Source organism: Scomber japonicus, chromosome 21, assembly GCF_027409825.1.
Source record: "Scomber japonicus isolate fScoJap1 chromosome 21, fScoJap1.pri, whole genome shotgun sequence".
Taxonomy (NCBI): domain Eukaryota; kingdom Metazoa; phylum Chordata; class Actinopteri; order Scombriformes; family Scombridae; genus Scomber; species Scomber japonicus.
In genome coordinates, this window is record NC_070598.1 from 15,635,364 (window position 1) to 15,655,930 (window position 20,567).

General features: G+C 39.1%; 1 protein-coding gene across 1 annotated transcript in view; it reads right to left on the minus strand.

Annotated features, from left to right (window-relative positions):
- Positions 1–16,320, minus strand: part of cntnap2a (contactin associated protein 2a) — a 321,999-nt gene extending 305,679 nt beyond the window's left edge. Inside the window, exons 1-2 of the mRNA XM_053342332.1 lie at positions 16,315–16,320; positions 15,335–15,437 (exon numbers count right to left, since the gene is read on the minus strand). Coding sequence (XP_053198307.1) covers positions 15,335–15,437; positions 16,315–16,320 — 109 coding nt within the window. The remainder of the gene's footprint in view (positions 1–15,334; positions 15,438–16,314) is intronic.
- Positions 16,321–20,567: the final 4,247 nt, after the last annotated feature.

Consider the following 20,567-nt stretch of genomic DNA (forward strand, 5'->3'; position numbering starts at 1 on the left):
GTCTGTCCATTAGCAGGTTGACACACTCTGCTGACTAAACACAACACTTCGAGTGCCCTTGTCCTCTGTACCGCTCTCCCATGCCCCCTTTCATTGGGAGATCAAAATAACCTGATGAGTTTGTGTGTGTCTGCATACATAGAGTTCAGGTCTGAGAGTGATTGAGTTACTAACACACATTAGGCAGACAACAAATGACAAGAGATGAGAGCAGGGAGGGCAGAGGACCCAAATCAACTCTTCCCCCATTCAAACCTTTTGGTTTGGTTAAACTGTTGGATGAGTGGAAGCTGATTCTTCTTAAATGGCTGGTGGATTTTTTTTATTATTGAATTGTAAATCTATAAAAGTTCAATAGTGGTTGTTCAGTGTCTGAGAGCAGTGGGAAGACCAAAATAATTCAGTTTGACTCAATAGTAACTATTTGACCAAAACTCCAACCATACTCCAGTATAACAAGGTAAGATGAAGCATTCATGGGGTTCTTTTTGAAAACAGATTTGGACAGAAAACGGTCACATAAAACTGTACTTCCCGAGACAAGAACTCTAACTGTACCATATGAATAACTAATACTAGTAATAATAATAGAACTTAACTCAAGCCCATTTTAATGAGGCAGACATCAAGTTTTAGAGCAAACATATATGTCTTTCAAATTGGAGAAACTGGCTAAAGTCTCAGTGAGTTTGTTGAAGGTCTGAATGTGCAACTACTCTTCCAGTCTGCTGCACAGTGTTGAAATGAGTTGTCCATTACATTTATGGCTGAACTGATGCAATTCAAGGTTTTTTGCTGTGCTGGTCCAACTAATGTTAGATTGGTTCAATCGAAGCAGACATTTTTGTAATTTTCAAAGGTAATACTGACTGATATTCATCTGATTTATATGGACTATATGGACATATTCAATTTGATGGCAAACTGGCACCTGCGCGTAGTTAGCTTATTTTTGCATTTGTCTTGTGTAAAACAGTAAATACAACCTGACATAACTAATTTGACTGAGTGATTTTAAACTGATATAATCTCAGTGATTACCGACTGAAAATTACTTTCCCAAAACACACTCAATAAAGTATTCACCTATAAAAAACAAACTGTACACATTTGAACAGGTCTCAAAGTTTTGATTCAGCAATTAAAGCATTGGTGTGTTGGATCAACGCACTCATTGTTAAAACAGGTTTTAAACTTTGGTGAGTTTATTAAGCCCTTTTTGTGAGGTGAACATGTTCTTCTACACTAATAACAATAGAACATAGAGTGTAAAGCATTTGTGCTACTGGATTCTGCCATCTGTCACCAAAGCAGACTGTCTATGTCATTGATCGCCAGGGACTATAAAGACTTGACTACACACCTCGATGCACTGACTACTCTCGCTTCACATCCAGCCAAAGAATCAGACCCCACACTGAGCTTTTAGGGCAGCACTTTGCACTGTGCCCTTCAAAGAATGCCAAAGAGCATTCACCTCTCCTCTCCTCTCAGAGGCGATCGATAGCATACTTTTCTGCCTCCTTAGTAAAAAGCAAAGAAGACTTTTGCTGCACTGTGTGTGCACGTTTGTGTGTGTATGTTTGTGTGTGTAAGTGCATGTTGTGTGATTGTGCACTGAGAAACAGGAAGAGACAAACACACACGGTAAGCAAATACACACAAACTCACTAACTCATTCATACTCAGATGTGCACACTAGCAGGAGTCAGAGTGCTTACATATTCTTTCCATTACACATGCTGCTGAAATACAGAGAGCATGGTAGGGTGCTGGCTGAGTAGATAAATCTATAAATCAGATTTGATGTTTCCTGTTTGCCTGTAGCCTATTTGTGTGTGTGTGTGTGTGTGTGTGTATGTGTGTGTCTATGCCATATACTCAGTCAGCGTATCTGCTGTCCCAGACACAGATTAAAGAGCTGAAACTGATCTGTGATCAGCCATGCTGTAATCCCCTCCATGTTGGCCATCATCACTTCATCTCTGAACAACTCATGCCAGCAGACAGGATGAGCATTTATTAAGTAATGATATTAAAACTAATTCCCAAATATTTCCATTTGGGCTACAAAATTTGGAAATGTAAAGCATACTATGAATTTCAATAGCTGGCATTCATTAACAAACAGTTTAATGGGGAATTAATTAAAATCCATATTAATCAACAGAGCTGCTTCAAACAAGAAGGCATTCCAAATAAAAGGAAGTGTGACAGCGAGGGAGGAGACATTAGAAAGCCTTTATTGTACTGTAGATGCTAAATCATTAAAAAAACAACTGAGTCTGAATCAGGGCTTTAAAATAGACAATATGGTTGTGGCTTCACCTGTATGGTAACCACTACCAATGGGAACTAATCACAACGCTCAGAGAATTAAGCAACTGGTGAAACAAAGTGAAAATACTGAGGTGGAAAAAGTATGAGATGAAATTACACAGAAATATATACATGTACATCACGTTTGCTGTAGTTTAACTTTAACATCCACTCCATGTATCCCTTTGGTTAAGTTTCTGTATTCTGTCGACCGAAGGTTTAATGTGCGCAATAAGGAATCATTAGCATTGTGAAATCCACTAAAATGTCTAGCCATAGGGTAATCACGATTCTTAATTCTAATGGCATATTTATGCTCGGGATCCCTCAGGCTCCTTTTTGAACAGCCGACGTAGAAAAAGCCTTTTTCTCTTTGCTTTTCCCCCCTGTTTTCCAAGAGCCCCCGACACCGTTTTTTGATCTGCGTCTGATTAAAAAGAGCAACCAGTCATCTATTTTCCTAATCAACTGAGCAGCTAAAGGATTGACCTGACCCAATCTACTGCTGGGCTTCCATTTTTAATGTAATATTTTCTTTGTGGCACTTTGAGCAGCTGCAAATTTAGCTCATTGTTAATAAATGCACACAACACTTATTAATTGATGATTTGACCTCTTTTCACAAAGGTCAGGATTAACCAGAATTGTATTGTAATTGTATATAGAGTATATTAACAGACTGTACAGTGTGTGGGATGGGAGGTGCAAAGAGATGAGTAAGCAGACATATGGTAAAGTGAAAGAAGAAGATGGAAAATGTACAGATTTAAAATAGGAAATTCTGATGTTTGTATTTCAGAGGTAGATGGTAAAAATACAAATGGCAGATTACACCATTACATGGCAGGAAAGACATTCCATTACAGTAATGCATCTCAGTAACTGAAACCTTTCAAGAAATTAAGTTTTTCTAAATACAATCAGTTGACTGACAGAGCAAAAGGCATTAGCAAGAGGGACATATCTATATTATTGAAAAACCAATGCCCAATACACACAATTATGATAGTAAGTAGTTACATTTATTGACAAGTGAAGATCACAAATCTCAAATATTTTTGGCTGGACCACTGAGACCACTACAGAAACTTGCAGATACATATTTAACATCTATTGTTATAAAAATGAGGATTATACTGTGATTCAGATGTCTTAAATCATACAATGATTGTGTGTGTGTTCCTATTTTGACTGTTTTGATACTTCCTGTTTCAATGTTTTGCTGAGACTGGCAGAAAGAGTTCAGAGACAGGTCGGGGAGGTGTTACCTTTTGAACTTCTGCTTGTCTACTGATTAAGGGAACTGTGAAACCGTTATGATGCTATCTATGGAATATGTGGAATATGTCTGCCAGCTGTTGAGAAACCTATATGATGCTATCTATGGAATATGTCTGCCAGTTATGAGAGGTGGCTGAGACAAGCCCAAGTAAAGAACAGTATAAAACCAATCGGATATCGCTCCACGAGGAGCCTTTTCTATTGTAACTCTGTCTGTTGCATTGGTAAAACGCTCCACTCTTGTTCAAGTTTAATAAATTCAACTTAAACTTTGATATTTCGAATCCGGTCTCCTTTATTAAGGGTAAATCATTAATTTCATATAACATCTATGAATTCACATTATAGACACTAAACCACTAAACATCCCTGTAACAAACTAGCCACAATGTCTCATATTGACCACTCTATAATACAAAACTGCATGAAGCTGATGTGAAACAGCACCACATGCATACTTTGGGTCCAGCATCATTGCTATGTCAGCGTTGTCTAGTCCTGATAATCTGCTTGAGGGAGAGGTGAAACTTACACACAGAGTAGACAGTAAGATAGGGAGAGACAAAATTATTAAGAAAAGTCAGATGACCAAGATATGATTGACGTAGGAATGCGGGGAGATAGCATTAAATAGAGACAAAGAGGGGGCATATAAGAATAAGAAGCAACATGTGACAATAAAACAGTTGGTGGCATGAAAGAAAAAAAATGAAAAGGAAGATATAGACAAAAGAAGAACGGGGAGAGCTGAGAGGGGAGAGAAAGCAATCGTGGTAAAAATATATTAGAAGGCAGAGAGACAGCAGGAGAAAGAAAGGTATAAAGAGGAAGCAGTGACCCCTGTCTGACTAATCATAGCAAAAGTAGAAGTTTTTCCATATGTCAACACCTACACAGACACTCATATACACTAACTTTTGCTATACACTGACATACATATTGGCACATGCATGCTGAGGTATATAGACACCTGAATATAACCTTCACCACCCACACTTGTGGTAAAGCCTAGGTGGTTTGCAGTACAGACTATGCACAAACTGGTTTTTAATACAATAAGTGAAAACACATGTGAACATATAAACAGACATGCACAGGACATTTTACATATACACAAAAACATGCATGCATAAAACAAACAAGCAAGCACACACACACACACACACACACACACACACACACACACACTCAATCCTCAATCCTCAATCCCGCTGAAAGTTGTTCCAAGACTCTGCAAGAGACCAGACCTGTCTGACATCCCAATTACTCTGCACTTTAACCACCGTTTCCTCCTGGGTGAGTCTGTCCACACACTCCACAAGAACATGCACAATGCATGCAAACGCATAAAGGAACACACACACACACACACACACACACACACACACACACACACACACACACACACACACACACACACACACACAAATTCATTTCTACACACACGTTCATTCAAGCATATCCAGGGAACACAATGAACAGTTGTCCATTTAAAGCACAGATCAACAGATCCAAACAAACACAAACACACACACACACACACACACACACACACGCACAGGTAGCCAAGACTATTTGAAGCAGTATTGTTCTCATTAAAGAAGGCACACAACTCCCATTTGCCTTCCTAGTTAGATTTCCTCATCTCTTCATTTTCTCTCCTCTTTATTTCCATAAACACTCAATACAGACTAAGTCATGCACATACATAGCTTCCCAATACTAAGAGATTTGTACACTGAAACATGCAGGTTATGCTTTCCAAGTGACTGGCTGGCTACATTATGTTCCCACTGTGCCTCTGTGCTTCTCCTCTGAGTCCAAAGAGAAAAAAAAGAGGTGTGTTTCTTCAATGAAAGTAGCCCAAAGATTAATTCACTTAATCTTGGCCTGTAAATGGGGTATTCAAGCGGCTTAAAAAACAAATTGAATGCAAAGGCTGAGAGTAATAACAACATTTGTCTTAGCTGCGGCACAATGCCCTTTTCCACAGCACTCTTCCACATGAGCTGGTGGCTAGATTTCCAACATCCATTATGACAGAAGTGGATGCACATGTACGTACACGCACGGACTGACAAACACACAAACTTGCTCTCCCATACACATTTTGACAATGCTACCTATATGAAGTGACAAAAAGACAGAGAGAGAAAGACAAGGGAGACTTGATATCAATGAAGAGAGTATGGCTGTGTGTGCTGTGTGTGCTGTGTGTGCGTTTGTGTGTACATGAGTGAGATAGTTGAACAGATGTTGTGCTGCAGTTTTTTTTATGTGTAATCCCCAGCTTCATCATGTTACTCATCAGGCATGTGCAGATCAAAGGGTTAATGTTGCAGAATATAGGTTAAACTCAAAGAGGGACACGAGCAATAAGCAACAGTTTAATTCTCCAGTGACAAGTCAATGCAACTCTACATAATGCAAGATTTACAGCTTTTTTATGGCTACAACATTCAGCTAATGACTTAGTAATGTATGCTGATTATTTTTACATGAGCAGTAACTAATTAGTTAATGTAATAAGCTCGTAGTCTCATTAAATCACTGTCCTCACCATGTAATATATTCCCTATTACTAAATTATGTATGTTTGATTAATCAGTGTTTTTCATGCCATATATTAGAAACTCATTTAGGCTATCATTGGTGTCCCCAAAAAAATCAATCTTGCCTTTTGCTATGTTGATGTTTGTGATATCTTGATGCTATTACATGTAAAACACATTCATGGCACATGTATAAGCAAACAATTCTTCCAAGTTACTAAAACTATTTTTTTTCAAGATATATGTACAGCATACATATTCACAATGAGACATTTATAAAGACACTACATTTTTTATTCTACTTGATTTTTATGAGTGCTATAACATTTTTTTATCCCAGTTTTTATGTCATTTTTCTTAATGGGGACATATTGTGCTTTTAGCAATTTTATGTCATTTATACTCTTATGCTGTTGGATTACTATATTAACTATATAGTGTCTGGATGTATTTGAGAAGTTGGCGTTTTGCATAAAGAACAACAAAAAGTGAAATCTTACAACTGTTTGTTTTTCACTATCCAGATAGTGAAAGTCTGTTAAGAGGAAGATAACCAATTAGATCATTGGAAGGAGGGGGGGGGGGGGGGGGGGGGGGGGGGGGGGCTTAAAGACAGAAGCTAAAACAGCCCATTTCAGACAAAGGCTGAACTGAGATGCTGCATAAAAGAGCTAGTATGAGTTGATTAAGTTGTTTCATTTTTTGGTACTGCAAAGATATCCCAGTTTAGCCCAAGAATAAAAATAAAGACCATATAATGTGCATGATATGTCTCCTTTAAACCTGTAGGTATTTGCATAAAGATCACTCTTGCTCTCCCAGTCAGGAAGCTTAGTTATCTGAGATTAGCCCAAAGTTCAAAATAAGTATTACAAAACTTATATTTCTTATAATAGTAGTCCATGGAATCATTAGCAATAGGACTTTGACTGAGGATTTATGTGCTTGGATTAAAGCAAACACAAAACACAATAGATATGACAAAAAACATACTTTAGCACTCCCAGAATAGACCAACGAGGAGTTCACTTCCTTTATATGGCAAGGGAATCTTCTTAAGGGCAACTAAAGCTATACTGTACAGCCAAACATGAACCATAGCGTTTGAGTTTGAAATAAATCAATAGCTGATGACAAGCTGTGCTTCACAGTAATTACAACACCTATACTACAATACAATGTGTAGCAGAGCAGTCAAATGTCATTGTAATTAAAACATGATAGCACATTTTTCAGCACTTCATCAGTAACAACTAAAACTAACCCTAATACCTTAATATCACCAAGCTATTGTGAGAGTGCATCCAATACTAGGTTGGATTTTCAGTCACACTAACATGCACATTAGCTATTTTTAAATGTGACTAACATAATAAAAACAGGAGACCAGTAGCACCTGATTAGAAATACTCACCCACCAGGATAGTCACTTGGACTCAGGCCCTGGCTGCAGTTTGGCCAGCTGCACCAAACATGCTTGGCAGTATTCATGGGCGGGAAACCAGTGTGGGGTTAGTGTCATTGTTTTAGCAACTCCTGTAGTACAAGAGGTATAACACTGCTTAAGTCAGTGTGTCTAAATCTCCTCCCTGCTGCTAACAGCGGTGAAAGACCAGTTTAATTTGTGCTGCTTTTGACACTGTTTTAACACTGATGATTTGGTTTATTGACACTGTTTCAAATTTCCATCACCTCCTATGCCTCGATGCAGCTGAATTCTGGCACTCCCCGAAGATTAATTTTAGGTCTGCAGCTTTTTCCTATCTATTAATGCAAAAATAATTTCAATGAATTCAAATGTATTCAAAATCAAGTTAAAATGATGTTGATGATGATGACGATGTACAATAAGTGGTTCCTAAGTGGATCTCCAAATCATCTGAAAAAGCAATTATGAAGGCTGTTACATGATCAATCAAGCTGTAAAACAGTTAGATATCACCTAAGGGAATTTTAGTATTAGGTGACATAGCCTGGCCCATTCAACGCAACGGCTGTGCTCCGATGTAGCAACAGATTATAATAACAACGGTAATATTGAACGACAAGGTGTCAGAGAAAATCCTTGCCTCCTGACCATCTTTCCTCGAGCTGTCTCTCCTCATCTTTCTCTCTTTTCTGATAAATGCCGCCCCCCTCTCTTCTCCTCCTCTCTTCCTCCTCCTATCCTGCCATCGCACTCTCCATCTCACAGAGCCTTGTCTAACGAAGTGGACAGATTCTGACGGGTTCTAATAAGAACACATTCCACTAGAATAACTTTCAGATCCTGTGCTGTGCTCACACATGCACGTACACACACACACACACACACTCTACAGTGGCAGAGTTAAAGATTTACACACTCGAACTACAGTCCCAATTATTAACTTTTAAATTAATGAGTATGAACTCAGTAATATTCAATGATCTGGACAGGTTGTGTGCTGAGGAGGGCAGCGGAGGACAGAGCAAGTGAAAATGAGAGGTAGTCCATGTGAGCTTCATGGTGTGTGGCCCTGTATATGTAGGAATGTGTGAGCATGCTACGTTACTGACATTGTTAAGGGAATTATGCTGCATGACTTGTCAGTGTACACTTGGATCAGTGCTACCATGCTGTAACATAGATAGCCTCACAGTAGTGTTCAATTCCCGGAGAGAAATTTCAATTCTTTAAGGAGACCAACACACCAGTAGTCCAGGAATAAAGCTGAATACAGTCATGGTATCCTGGTCATTACTGTGCATATCTGACTACGAGATGTTTGCAATGCTTGTGATTTATGACACTGATGAACAAACATGAATATGAGTGTTATACTGATTTATTAAGCTGCGTATGTTTGAATACACCATTTAAAAAACAACTGAGAGAAGGCTTGTGCACTATGCTATCATGTGTTGCAATGCAAGTAGCTTAAGTTTTTAAGATATTCTTGTCAAGTCGAATTCATATGGATTAATCATAGGCTGCTGTGAAATGAAGCAGTTCCGATTCCTTCTGCTATAAAAATAATGTAATTTATGCAGTAGATCAGTAGTATTTTTGTCTCAAAGGTACTGTCATGAATTCAATAAAATATTAATTAATTAAGGAAAAAATTTAAGAGTTGTGTGAGACTGAAAGAGAATGTAGTGTGGCTGTGTGTTTGGCTGTGATTTATGTCCATCTGTTAAGGGCATTGGGTGTACACACACACACACACACACATACACAGTGCAAGTGCTGCTTTATGAGTTTTCATGCATAAACAGACATGCATTACTTCCTAGAAAAGAAGCTAGTAGAGACTTTTTTTTAATCAGACATATTTGTAATCAGTAGAGAGAGGAGGGCACAGATTGTGAAAGACTAGGTAGATGACAAAAAAAGAGAGAAAAAAAAACAAGGAGGCAGGAATGTGATTATGGCCAGATGATAAAACCACAGAGGTGAGCCAAATAGGGATTAAAAGAATTAGGGATACTTAGGGACAAGATAAAGGCAGGAGGCAAGAGGTACAAAAACAGGATGAAATGAAAAACGGAGGAATCTGTGGATAAAACGCAGGCAGGGAGGGGGGTTAGGGGGGGGGGGCGATAGTTAGCTATCAGACAGATGAGAGAAAGGGAGTCATTTTTTGTTAATTAGATTTTAAAAATGAGAATACAGGAGAGAAGAGCAAGAAAGACACAGAGGTAGAATTAGGGAAAGGAGATTTATTGACAATGGAGGGAGTGCAAAGGAACAATAGATTTTTTTTAAAGGAGGAAGAGAGCAATTTAGACAGAGGAAGACAGGGTGGAAGAGAGAAATGGCAGCGCAATTAACAACTAGACCTTGTTTCCTAACCCTGACTCACTTGTCTCGCTGCGTGATAAATCTACCAATGCGGACACACACACTCACACCCAAAATACAAGGCAGGTGCACACGTACGGAGATACACAGGGGTCAAACATAGCTAAACAAGTATTGAGCTGATCTAATCTGAGCCAAACCAGTCTGCTTCCTCCAGCCTTAATCCTATTATTACCACCTCCTAATGGGAACCATCACATTCCACACACACGCAGACAAGACTCTGGACTGGCACCAGGTTTACCTTAGAGAAAGGAAATGGCAACTTTATGGTTTTGTTTTTCATCAAATTAGAACATAACTCACTGACATTTTTCCAACATGGCTGATGATATTTTAATATGCACAATGAGTCATTTTTTGACTGTAGAATGTGTAGAAATGAGCAATATTGCATTTATCAGTGTTAGTAAAGCACTGTGGTAGAACTATAAGGATATGCCATATTGTTCTCTTGTCAACCAGCCGATTCTTAAAATTAGCCACCCAAATACAGAAGGCTAGAACTACATGGCTCAGTGAAATAATGGGAATTCTTCAAACTTGACTAAGAACATTTGTTTTGGCAACAGGATGCAACAAAAGTATTTTATTCTGTTTGACAGGGTATAAAATGAATTATACTGAGGACCAGGAAACCATGACTTGTCCTGTGGCCCTGGAGGTGCAAACAGACTGATGCCTATGTCAAATGGCCTGGCATGCTTAATGAGATCAGAAAAGGGTAATCTGATTCTATGTCAGACAGACTCTAGGAGCATCCCATTTAGCCACCTACAGTGTCACTAACACTAACTTAAAGGCACATCCTTCACTTTTCCTACACTTATGTAATGGAGATGCGTGTAGTAATGGAGATGCAATGTTAAAGCAGAGCAGGAGTTTAAGTTTGATGTAAGAAAATCATACAAAGTACACTGTACATTGAGCTGATATTTCTGTCAGAAACATCTTAATCAAAGAAATGTGCTGATTTGAATTGCAAATGGAAAATATTAATGTCCCATAATTGTTGGGACATCATAGTAGGTGGTAGGAGACCTTGCCTCAGTTACACTACAGTATCAACACATTTACATACTGTACAGTGACTCATTAGAGCATACAGCTCAGGTACAAGGTCAAACGCAACCCCTTTTCTTCATCTGTGTAGGCGTCTGCGGGGTTATACATACATGTGTTAAAGCGACTCTTACCTTTCACACAGCACTTTGAAAAAACAGCAACAACCCCTCCTCCCTCCTATGTCCCACCCTCCGCGAACACGCACTACAATAGTTTTCTGATATAGTCTTCTTTTTCCCCGTGGGAGCGGCTGGAGGTGGAAGCCGTGGCCTGCTTTTGTTGGTCATTGTCAGTCACTACTGTCTGTTTATGGCTATCTCCGTGGGTCATGGATGTATTATAATACCGTGGATCTACAACAGACTCTCTTCCGGGTGGGGGTATGCGCGCGATTACGAAATGCGGAAGGGGAAAACAGGCAGGTCGCTCGGCCAGTCATATCATTCGGACCGGTCAGAGTTTTCACTGAATATTATGAGAATGGAATAATGATGAGTTTCTATGCGTGGTGGATCTCTCTACCATTTTAGAGTGCCACTACCTAATTAATAGCATTTTAACCTAAACAAAAAATGTGTAAAAATGTAACAAAGGTAAGGGTAGCTTTAATGGGAGTTTGTATTTCTGAGTGATCTTATAAGCATGTGTGTGGATTAAATTTTGCTGGAGCAGGATGGATCTGTCAACTGATATGAACGTATTAGCCAATTAAGTGATGCTGGAATGCAACCTCAGGTCAAGCCCGTGTAGGAAATCAGTTAATTATAGCTCTACATACAATCATATATGGAACCAACAAACATATACAAAGGTGCAATATGCACACAGAAAAATCATTGTTTTTGCTCTTCTCTCTTTCTTTTAAAATTGGTATGCATACCTCATACATCATCGGTGTGCAGACTCAACACAGTCAGTGGGTCAACCAGCCCATTGACTTTTACTGTATGAATGTGTTTGCCCCACCAAGATGGGAATGTTAATCTTTTTTAGTCCACGCCTCAGACCATTGGTCACAATGACATTGTCTATTCCCCCAAGTGTTTCCCATGTAGTTCCTGAGGAGGGATAAAGTCGGCATGCAGATCTAAGCTCAGGGGTAAAACTGCTGGCCCATTTCAACATTTTATTTGTTTGACTATCTTGGTCATTCTCCCTCTGCCTTTCTCCCTCTCTCACTTTCTTCCTTCTTAAAAATACTGTTCTGATCTTTCTCTACACGTAGTTATTCCTTTGTGTTGTGTTAATGTCTTATATTTTCTGATGCACATCTATAAATATTAGTTATATTTCTATCATTTTAATAAAAGGTATCATGCTTATAATTTAGCACTAGAAACTAAAAATGAACATGGCATACATTTTTAGGTTACAAAGTAATTCAAATGGACTTTCTAGTTGGATATATTCAACAGGTCAATTCATTTTGAAATGTATTTTTAACAAACCAAAGGTGATGTGTTCATTTTTAATGGGGGGATGGCTCAGTGGGAGGAGAAGGATTAGGACTGCAGGATTATTTTATAGCCTTAGTCAATACTGTGATATTAAAACTGCAATTATAATTCCAATTTAATACAACTGCTTTTGTGACCTGTTCTTTTAATGGATGTGGACATTAAGCGTAATGATTATTTTTCAAAACACACCATAGTTTTGATGGCATAAATTGTACCCTGAATTATGCAACTGTAGCAGCTGAGAGTGATGAGTCAGTGTAGGTTAATTTTCTCAGTCGCATTACCTGCTGCACTCCCAGATTACACCAAACATCTGGAGTAAAACCTATCTGTGGTCATGTCTCCCCTAATATCTCTTGGTACTGAAGTGGCTTGGTCTTGGGGTGCATTTTCAGCAGCACATACACTACTGAATGATCATTGCAATGTGACTGGAATACTACACGCAGCAGTGTGTCTCTATGATCTTCTTAGTCTTCCGTGACTACACATTGCTACTTGTCACGTTAATCATGACAATAACACTACTCTATAGAGCATACAGGCTACAATACAGTAAAGAATTGAGTATTTATAGTTTATAGTTCAGAGCAGTGGTTCTCAACTTTGGTCCAGGGACCCCCAGGGGGTCCTTGAGAGTATTCCAGGGAGTATTTTAATATCACTATTATTTCTGGACTAGAAGTTAAACCAATTAAATCATTTATAATATTGACTATTCTTTACATAGGCTTCACACAATTCACTGTTAATATGTCAGTTAAAATCCTATCAAATGATCCCTGAGACTACATCTTATCGTCTGCAGCCTGATGTTTATCCATTTGGGGTCCATGACACCAACGAGGTTGAGAACCACTACTTTAAAGAACATCATAGATCCAAGACAAAACACATGGGCAAGACTGGGAGAAAAAAGGCACAATTACAAATGTGTCTACTACTTCAGCACTACAGACAGTACCATGGATTTATCAATACACAGCACAGTTAGGTTGCTGATATTTCAGATCCATGGTCAGGGTCATAGATTCCAACTTGTACAAACCTCAGTCAGGTAAAGGATCAATGAGTGAGGCAGAAAACTAACATTCAACTAAGCAACCCCTCTGTCCCTGCACTCTCTCTGCTACTAGGGGATGTAGAAGGGGGGTGGCAGGTTGGTCATTTTGCTAACAAATCACCTACTGATTACAAGTCTGTATACCACCCTTGTTCAAGCATCCAACTGAAGTGGTTGAACATGATACTGAATCTCTAGCTACTTGCCCCAGGGACACTGAGCTTGACCCAGTCAGACCTGCCAATGGAAGGGGGCAAGAGGACAAGGGATTTCCACAAAGTGATCAATGAAGTTTTATAAGTGAAGTGTTTCTGCTATGACACCTATTGACAGTGAGGTCGCTCTTTTGAGCAAACCACCAATCTTTTCTTTTCTTTTCTCCTCTGTAGCACACAGAGACGTTGCTGCACGCTCACACAGCGCACAAGCGGCTGGCAGTGCCGTCTTTTGGTTGTTGTCTGTCGGATGGGATGATTAATGAGGCACGTCCAGAACACATTCATCCGGGACCGAGAATCCCTGGAATCAGCCACACTGAACCTTCAGAATACCGGCTCAGACACTGTCAGCAACATCAGAGTGACACAAAACCAAGTCATAGAGGGATCCAGGAAAAATATTAAACGAAATGTAACTGGTCCTTTTGAGATGATAGGACCAATAATCGGCACAGCTGGAATGTTTCTAAGTATACCACCGAAAAGTATGGTTAAGGTTATAAAAACAAGAATGAATGAGAATATTAGAGTATACATTAATCAACGCCTCGCCATGTGCAAACTATATACAAATAATAATCAAAGTTAGAATCAAGTATTTAGGAAATTATGTCTGACGAAATACTGAAATGGTTTATTAATATGAAAAAGACATGTATGTATATTTTGTGTAGCTATAAGAGAGGCAATTTCTGTATTTTAGTTATGGATCATCATCCGAACCAGCCTTAAAAGTATGTAAGGGTCGTTAAAAGGCCCCTGGAAACAGAGGAGAGGCTATTACAAATTCACACTGTACATATAGATTAAAAACTAAAAAGCTCAAAATCTGAAATATTTAATATGCCTATGAGTCACTGATAAAACTCTATGGCGCTTCTAAAAAGTCCATTAGATCGTAACCCCCTTCTTAAAATTTTGAGATTCAACAAAACGTCTGTATTGGGATTTCTTTGGGGCAAATATGGTGTAAATGGGCTGAAAAACAAATCCAATGTTCTCATACAACGTTAATCCAAAAATCCTAAAAGGGCTGAGAAAATAACATGTGAAATGGTATCACTCTCTCAAATGCACTCTACCCCCAGGATTGAAACTGAAAAATGAATAAATAAAAACAGCAAACCACAACTGATACGTTGTAATATGAATCAGTAATTCAATAATACATCCCATTTTTTTGTAAGCACTGAAATCGTCAAAATCAGCCAATGGGTAGAACCTCTCTGGCGCGTTTCTACAATCTCTGGAGCAAAGATCCTGAAGAGTTAACACGTGTAAGTCTAAACTCAGAAGGTAAATCCCCTTCTCCCTCTCTCTCTCCCTCTCTCTTCCCTTTCCCCTGTGCAAACTGGCTATGCGTCTCCCGAGAGCGCCAGCTGGCACCACCGTCGGGATACCTGCAGCCTCGCCGGTGAACGTACCGCTCCTGCCTCACCTGCTCAGCTGCAGAAACAGTCTCGGTCTCCCTTCCATTAATGTTCAGTCTCACCCGATCAGCGCTTTGGAGTCACACTCAAAAAGAGAAAAAAGAAATAAATTGAACAACTTACGGGTTGTTGGCAAAGCTCCATGCACGCAGTTGACATGGCAGAAAATCCACATAGAGACCGGCCATAACAACGTCAATCCCTGGGCAGGACGGTGCCGGTGCATCTTCACGGCCGTTGAGGACGCAGCAGACGAAGAGAGGGAGAGGAAACACTCAGGGAAAAAAACAGCCGGGTGGTAGTAACGCCGGTCGGTCCGTCAGACTGGCTTTGCTGTTGAGGACTGGCGGAGAGGAGCCTGGCTGCACAGACTCTCTCTCGCTCTCAGTCTCTCTCTCTCTCTCTCTCTCTCACTCAATCTTTCTCTCTCTCCCTGTATCTCTATGTGTATGCCTCTCTCTCTCTCTCTCTCTCTCTCTCTTTCTGTATCTCTCTCTCTCTACGTCTATCTCTCCAGCAAAGAGACGATAAGGATCACGCCGACAGTCAGGCTGGCCTGGACATGCAAGCGCAACGCACTTCTCCTCTCTGCAGCTATCTCGCTTCCCTGTTTTGCGATTCCCAGCTTTAAAACACACACACACACACACACACACACACACACAAAACAAAACAACAACAAACGTATCTCCACCTGCACAGCACGAGAGCAAATGTATTGTACAGTATAGGCTCCAGGAGTTCACAGAGCCATGACAGTGCGCAGCTCAAATCCACTGAACCGATTTCTCTTCTCCAGCGCTCTGGTTCGCTGTCCGCGGTGCTGAACTTATCTCAGTCTTTCTGTCTGTCTCTCTCCCTACCTCCCTCCCTCCCTCCCTCTCGAAATGTCTTTCCGTTTCTCATAGCAAGACAGTGCCCCCCTCCTTCTCTAGGTGGTGGTAGCCTTTTAGTGTGTGTATACTTCACACCAAATGACCTAAGTAAAACTACAAACACTGACTAACAGTTTGTCTTGATCTCATTGATTGACCTCTTTCATAGAAAAACAAACTCTGGATATGGTACAGGAAGGCTTCATTAACAAATAAGCAGCTCTGAACATTCATGGCATACAGTTGCTTTTCCCTTATTAGTTTTGTTAGAGAATATATGTGTCAGACATGAGTTACTGGCACAAAAGTATGATTAAGTTTACAAAATGTTACACTACTTTTGCCAAAGTGAATTTTGAAATCATCTCAATGTGTGTTGGCATGTTACAGGGCTGCAGACAACATGCACGATGGATTACATTTAGATGTGTTGTCTAAACTATACACAATACCACATATAGATAACCTAAAACATTTATTCAGAAAATTGAACTCACCTACTTGAATAGTCTAACTCCAGTATAGGGCACCAATCTGTAATTAAAGTTTACCTTTTTACTCTTAATGGATTTTCCTGTTTTAACTTGGCATACTTCAGTTTTATTGCTGCCAGCTCACACAACCTAGGACTATCTGGGGCTGTTTGAGGAACAGATTGGGTTCAGGGTTGGATTAGACTTTTGCATTCTTGACAAAAAACATTGCACTTGTATTGTGGAGCTATTGCACTCAAAAACTGCGGGAAGGTGTTAAAACTGTAGACAGCAAACAAACATGAAAAACTTGCAAAGAGGCAAAAGTACTTTGACAGTTATGCGGCGTAGAAATCTGTAAGATTTGATATCTTGTAAATGTCATTTTTTGCATAAACTGGCTTGCACTTCTAGGTGCCCCGGAAGCTTCAGATGAGGTGATTTGGTTTAGTCTTAACAGTATTCATCAAAGAAGGCATGCTTTTGCTAGAAAGTCAGCGTGAAAAATAAAGTCAGCATTGCATAACCACCAAAGTGCTTCTGCCTCCTCGCAAGTTTTTATGCATGTTTGCTGCTGAGAGCACCTGCTGAAAGATGTCCTACAAAAATTCCTTTCAGACAAACTAAGGTCACTCACACTGAACTTATTGTCCATTGCAATTCTGTTGGTCCTCTAGTCTTTTTGCTCAGGGCGCTTTTTGGAGACTCTATAACACCTTGGTCCACATGTTTTGACTAGATGTTAATGATGGTGACAACTGAGCTCCCGACCACATTTCCCCAGTTATATTTCACAATCGTGTGTCTCTGCCTAATTCTGCCTCCGACCTGTAGAGATAGTTCCTTTGGTTTGAGTCCTTCTGCTGAAAACATTGTCTATATATAGGTATTGTCTATATTTATTACTTTCCACTCTACTGATTGTGGTTTGTTTGTAGTGATGGTGATGCTGCTATATGAAGAAAAAATAATCTTTTGGAGACTAGTTTTCATAAAGACAAATTGCTTTCTATATCTGGCTGTCAACATGTGTCACTATTATGTCTCAGTCACTGTCATCTGGCTAGAACATAATGTGTGATTATCATTACAGCTGGGAACATTTCTATAAATGCAGAAAAATAGTAAAATTAAAAACTAAATTCATAATAGACAGCTCCCTCAGTGTTAATGTCTCATTTATTTCTGCAAATGGATTGACTATGACAGTCAGCACGCCATCATCATGGATGCTGCCCATAGGTTGAAACATTTTATTGGATTATTAGTCACTACAAACAGAGGTTTTAAAAGTTTGCAGCATAGATAGAACAGTATATGGTATTTACTATATTTACTGCTATGTAAATTGTTATTTATACAGTAATTAATTAGAAATGTACAGTAAGTCAATGCCATTTATTAGGTGTATTTGAGCATATACTACTAATTAATGTACTAACATGCTAATTTTAGCAGGTAAAATGTTTATCAAGTTCATCTCAATTTAGCTCGTTAGTCTAGAGGCTGAGTCTTCTCTTTCTGCAATACATGTTGAGATATTTATTAGCATTAGTCAGAAGTTTGACTTTTTTCTGAAGAAAAGTCAGGAGATAAATATTAGTAGGATTCATCCTCGTAGGACCATGAATATCTGGACAAAAGTCCATGGCAATCCATCCAACAGTTGTTGAAATATTTCAATTTGGACAAAAGTGGAGACAGACCAACATTGCCACCCATAGAATGACAATATCAATTATGACTTCATGTCTGTGGTCAGAGCCATCCCAAAGAAAAAACAAAAGAGAAAGAAAATGCTTCTTTATATCTTTTTCTTCTCACTCTTTTCTTCTCTTTTTTATTGGCTGTTTCAATCATTTTCTGCCAGATCTCCTGTTCCCTCTTCTGCCTGTTGATCACTCCATCCACCCCTCCACAGTGAATTTTTCAGTATGACAGTGCTCCTTCTCCACAAAGACCGCAAATGGGTTTGTCAATATGTCATGCATGGTAATTTACAGCCATCATTCTTTTCATAAAAAAACCAGCAATGACTGATGGCCCATAAATTCTGAACAAAAAAAGTTTATGAAAGCAGTGATGAATCTCTAGAGGAAGGCTGTTCTGTTAAGTAAAATGCTTATGAAAAAGGAGATTTTCACAGACAAATGCTACCCTGCCTTGTTGCTGTTTTCTACACACCACAGGACAGAGAAAATAAGCCTTTGAGGTGATGTAACAGTGTTTGTGGTATTGTCGTGGCAATTTTGCAATTCCACTCTGGCAAAGAGGAACGAGACAAAAATCACTTACAGTACTGTCACACGTTAATAATCCTTCAGTGCATGGTACAAAGCACAAAGTTAGTTTCTAGTATGCACACAGATGAAAAACTGGTCACATTTCATACTTTGGAACTCTTCCCTCTTGTCAAGGCTCCTTCTTCCAGTAAAAATCTGATTTTTTTCCAATCTAAGTTACTCTGGCAGTCTTGATACCCTCTGATGCACCATCTGAGCCTTGGCCTCTCTTAATAGTTAGAACATTCTCTGCTCACACTCCTAAAGACCAAGATATCTTTGATCATACATGTACCATGAATCCTTCTGTTACTTTAGTATGAAAGTCAGGCTGAGTTAAAGGTTACATTGAAAGATTCAGAATGATCAAACAGTGGAAATGAAAAAGGGGGCACAATAGTCACACACCACCTCAGCTGCTGTCATCAATAATACACATCTTCAAAACTTGTAAATGCTGGTGAGTGTATATATATAGTAACAGAGTATGTAGATATCTATGTGTATACATGATGATGATACTGCCAAATGTACTGTATGCCTTAATGATGTTATTTTGAGTGTGGATGGAGCAGCATAGCTATGATCAATCCAAACTCCATTCAGAAGACAATCATTTTAAAAGTTGCTTGCTTGTCTTGTGGACAGACCTGACAAAGCATAAATATAGACTTTAACAATCTGCAAACTGGTGTAGTTATTTCAGCATCCAAATGATCAATTTATTATGATTAAATCACAACAAAATTGAATGTATTTTGGGTTCACTCAGGCTGAGCTTCAGTAACATTATCGCACTGGTTGGGGACAAGTAACTCAAAGTACACTTCTATGTTTACTCCAGCAGCCATGTTTCTCTTGCTCCACAGTTGCCACAGTAGTTGGCACATCACACAGAAGAACGGGGTTGGTGGGCGGTACAAGCACACAAAGCAGCTTTTCTAAACAGGACTGTTTAGACAGGACAAGAAGGCTGCTGTGATGCTTGTTCATTGTGGTATTTGGACCAAAGAATGCAAGATACATTTTATTAAGACCCCAGGGAACTGTATTAACTTGTGGAAAATCGGTATAATATGGCCTCTACATGAACAGTAACTGTTTTCAATGTATACAAACTTGATTATACATGTATATGTAATTTCGCTCATAGACAAGTGGAGTCTTTTCGAGAGAGACTGTAAAAAGACTAAGAATCTGTGTTCTGTTCATTTGAGGAAAATACTCTGATAACATGCTTTTTTGCAAGTCCTGACTCAGCACAATGAAGTTACAACTGGACTGTATTTAATATACACTGCAGAGCAAATGATTGGATAAATGCTGTAAGTGGTAGAATGTAGAGAGGTAATACATTAAATTATTGCAGGGTTAGAGAATGATATGACCAAATTGCTACCTCAGGGAAGAATTCCGGAGCAATCTATGATTCACTGCTTGGGAAAAGGTAAAAGAACATTAAAAAAAAACAAAAAACCTTCAACACAATTTCATCAGGAACTGAGTTATTGTGTGCATTGAATAGAATACAACTTTTATTTCGTGTACATGCGTCACTTGTTTTGAGGGCATTGAGTACTTTTGGAAACCATCGTACTGACAGTAAAATGGGAAGTTTCTTCTGTCTTGCTTCTTTTATGAAGTGCAAACATTGTGGATGCAGTGGAGTAAATGTTTTGCCTAAATGACCAAGTCCAGGGCAAGTACAATATCATGCCAAAGTCAT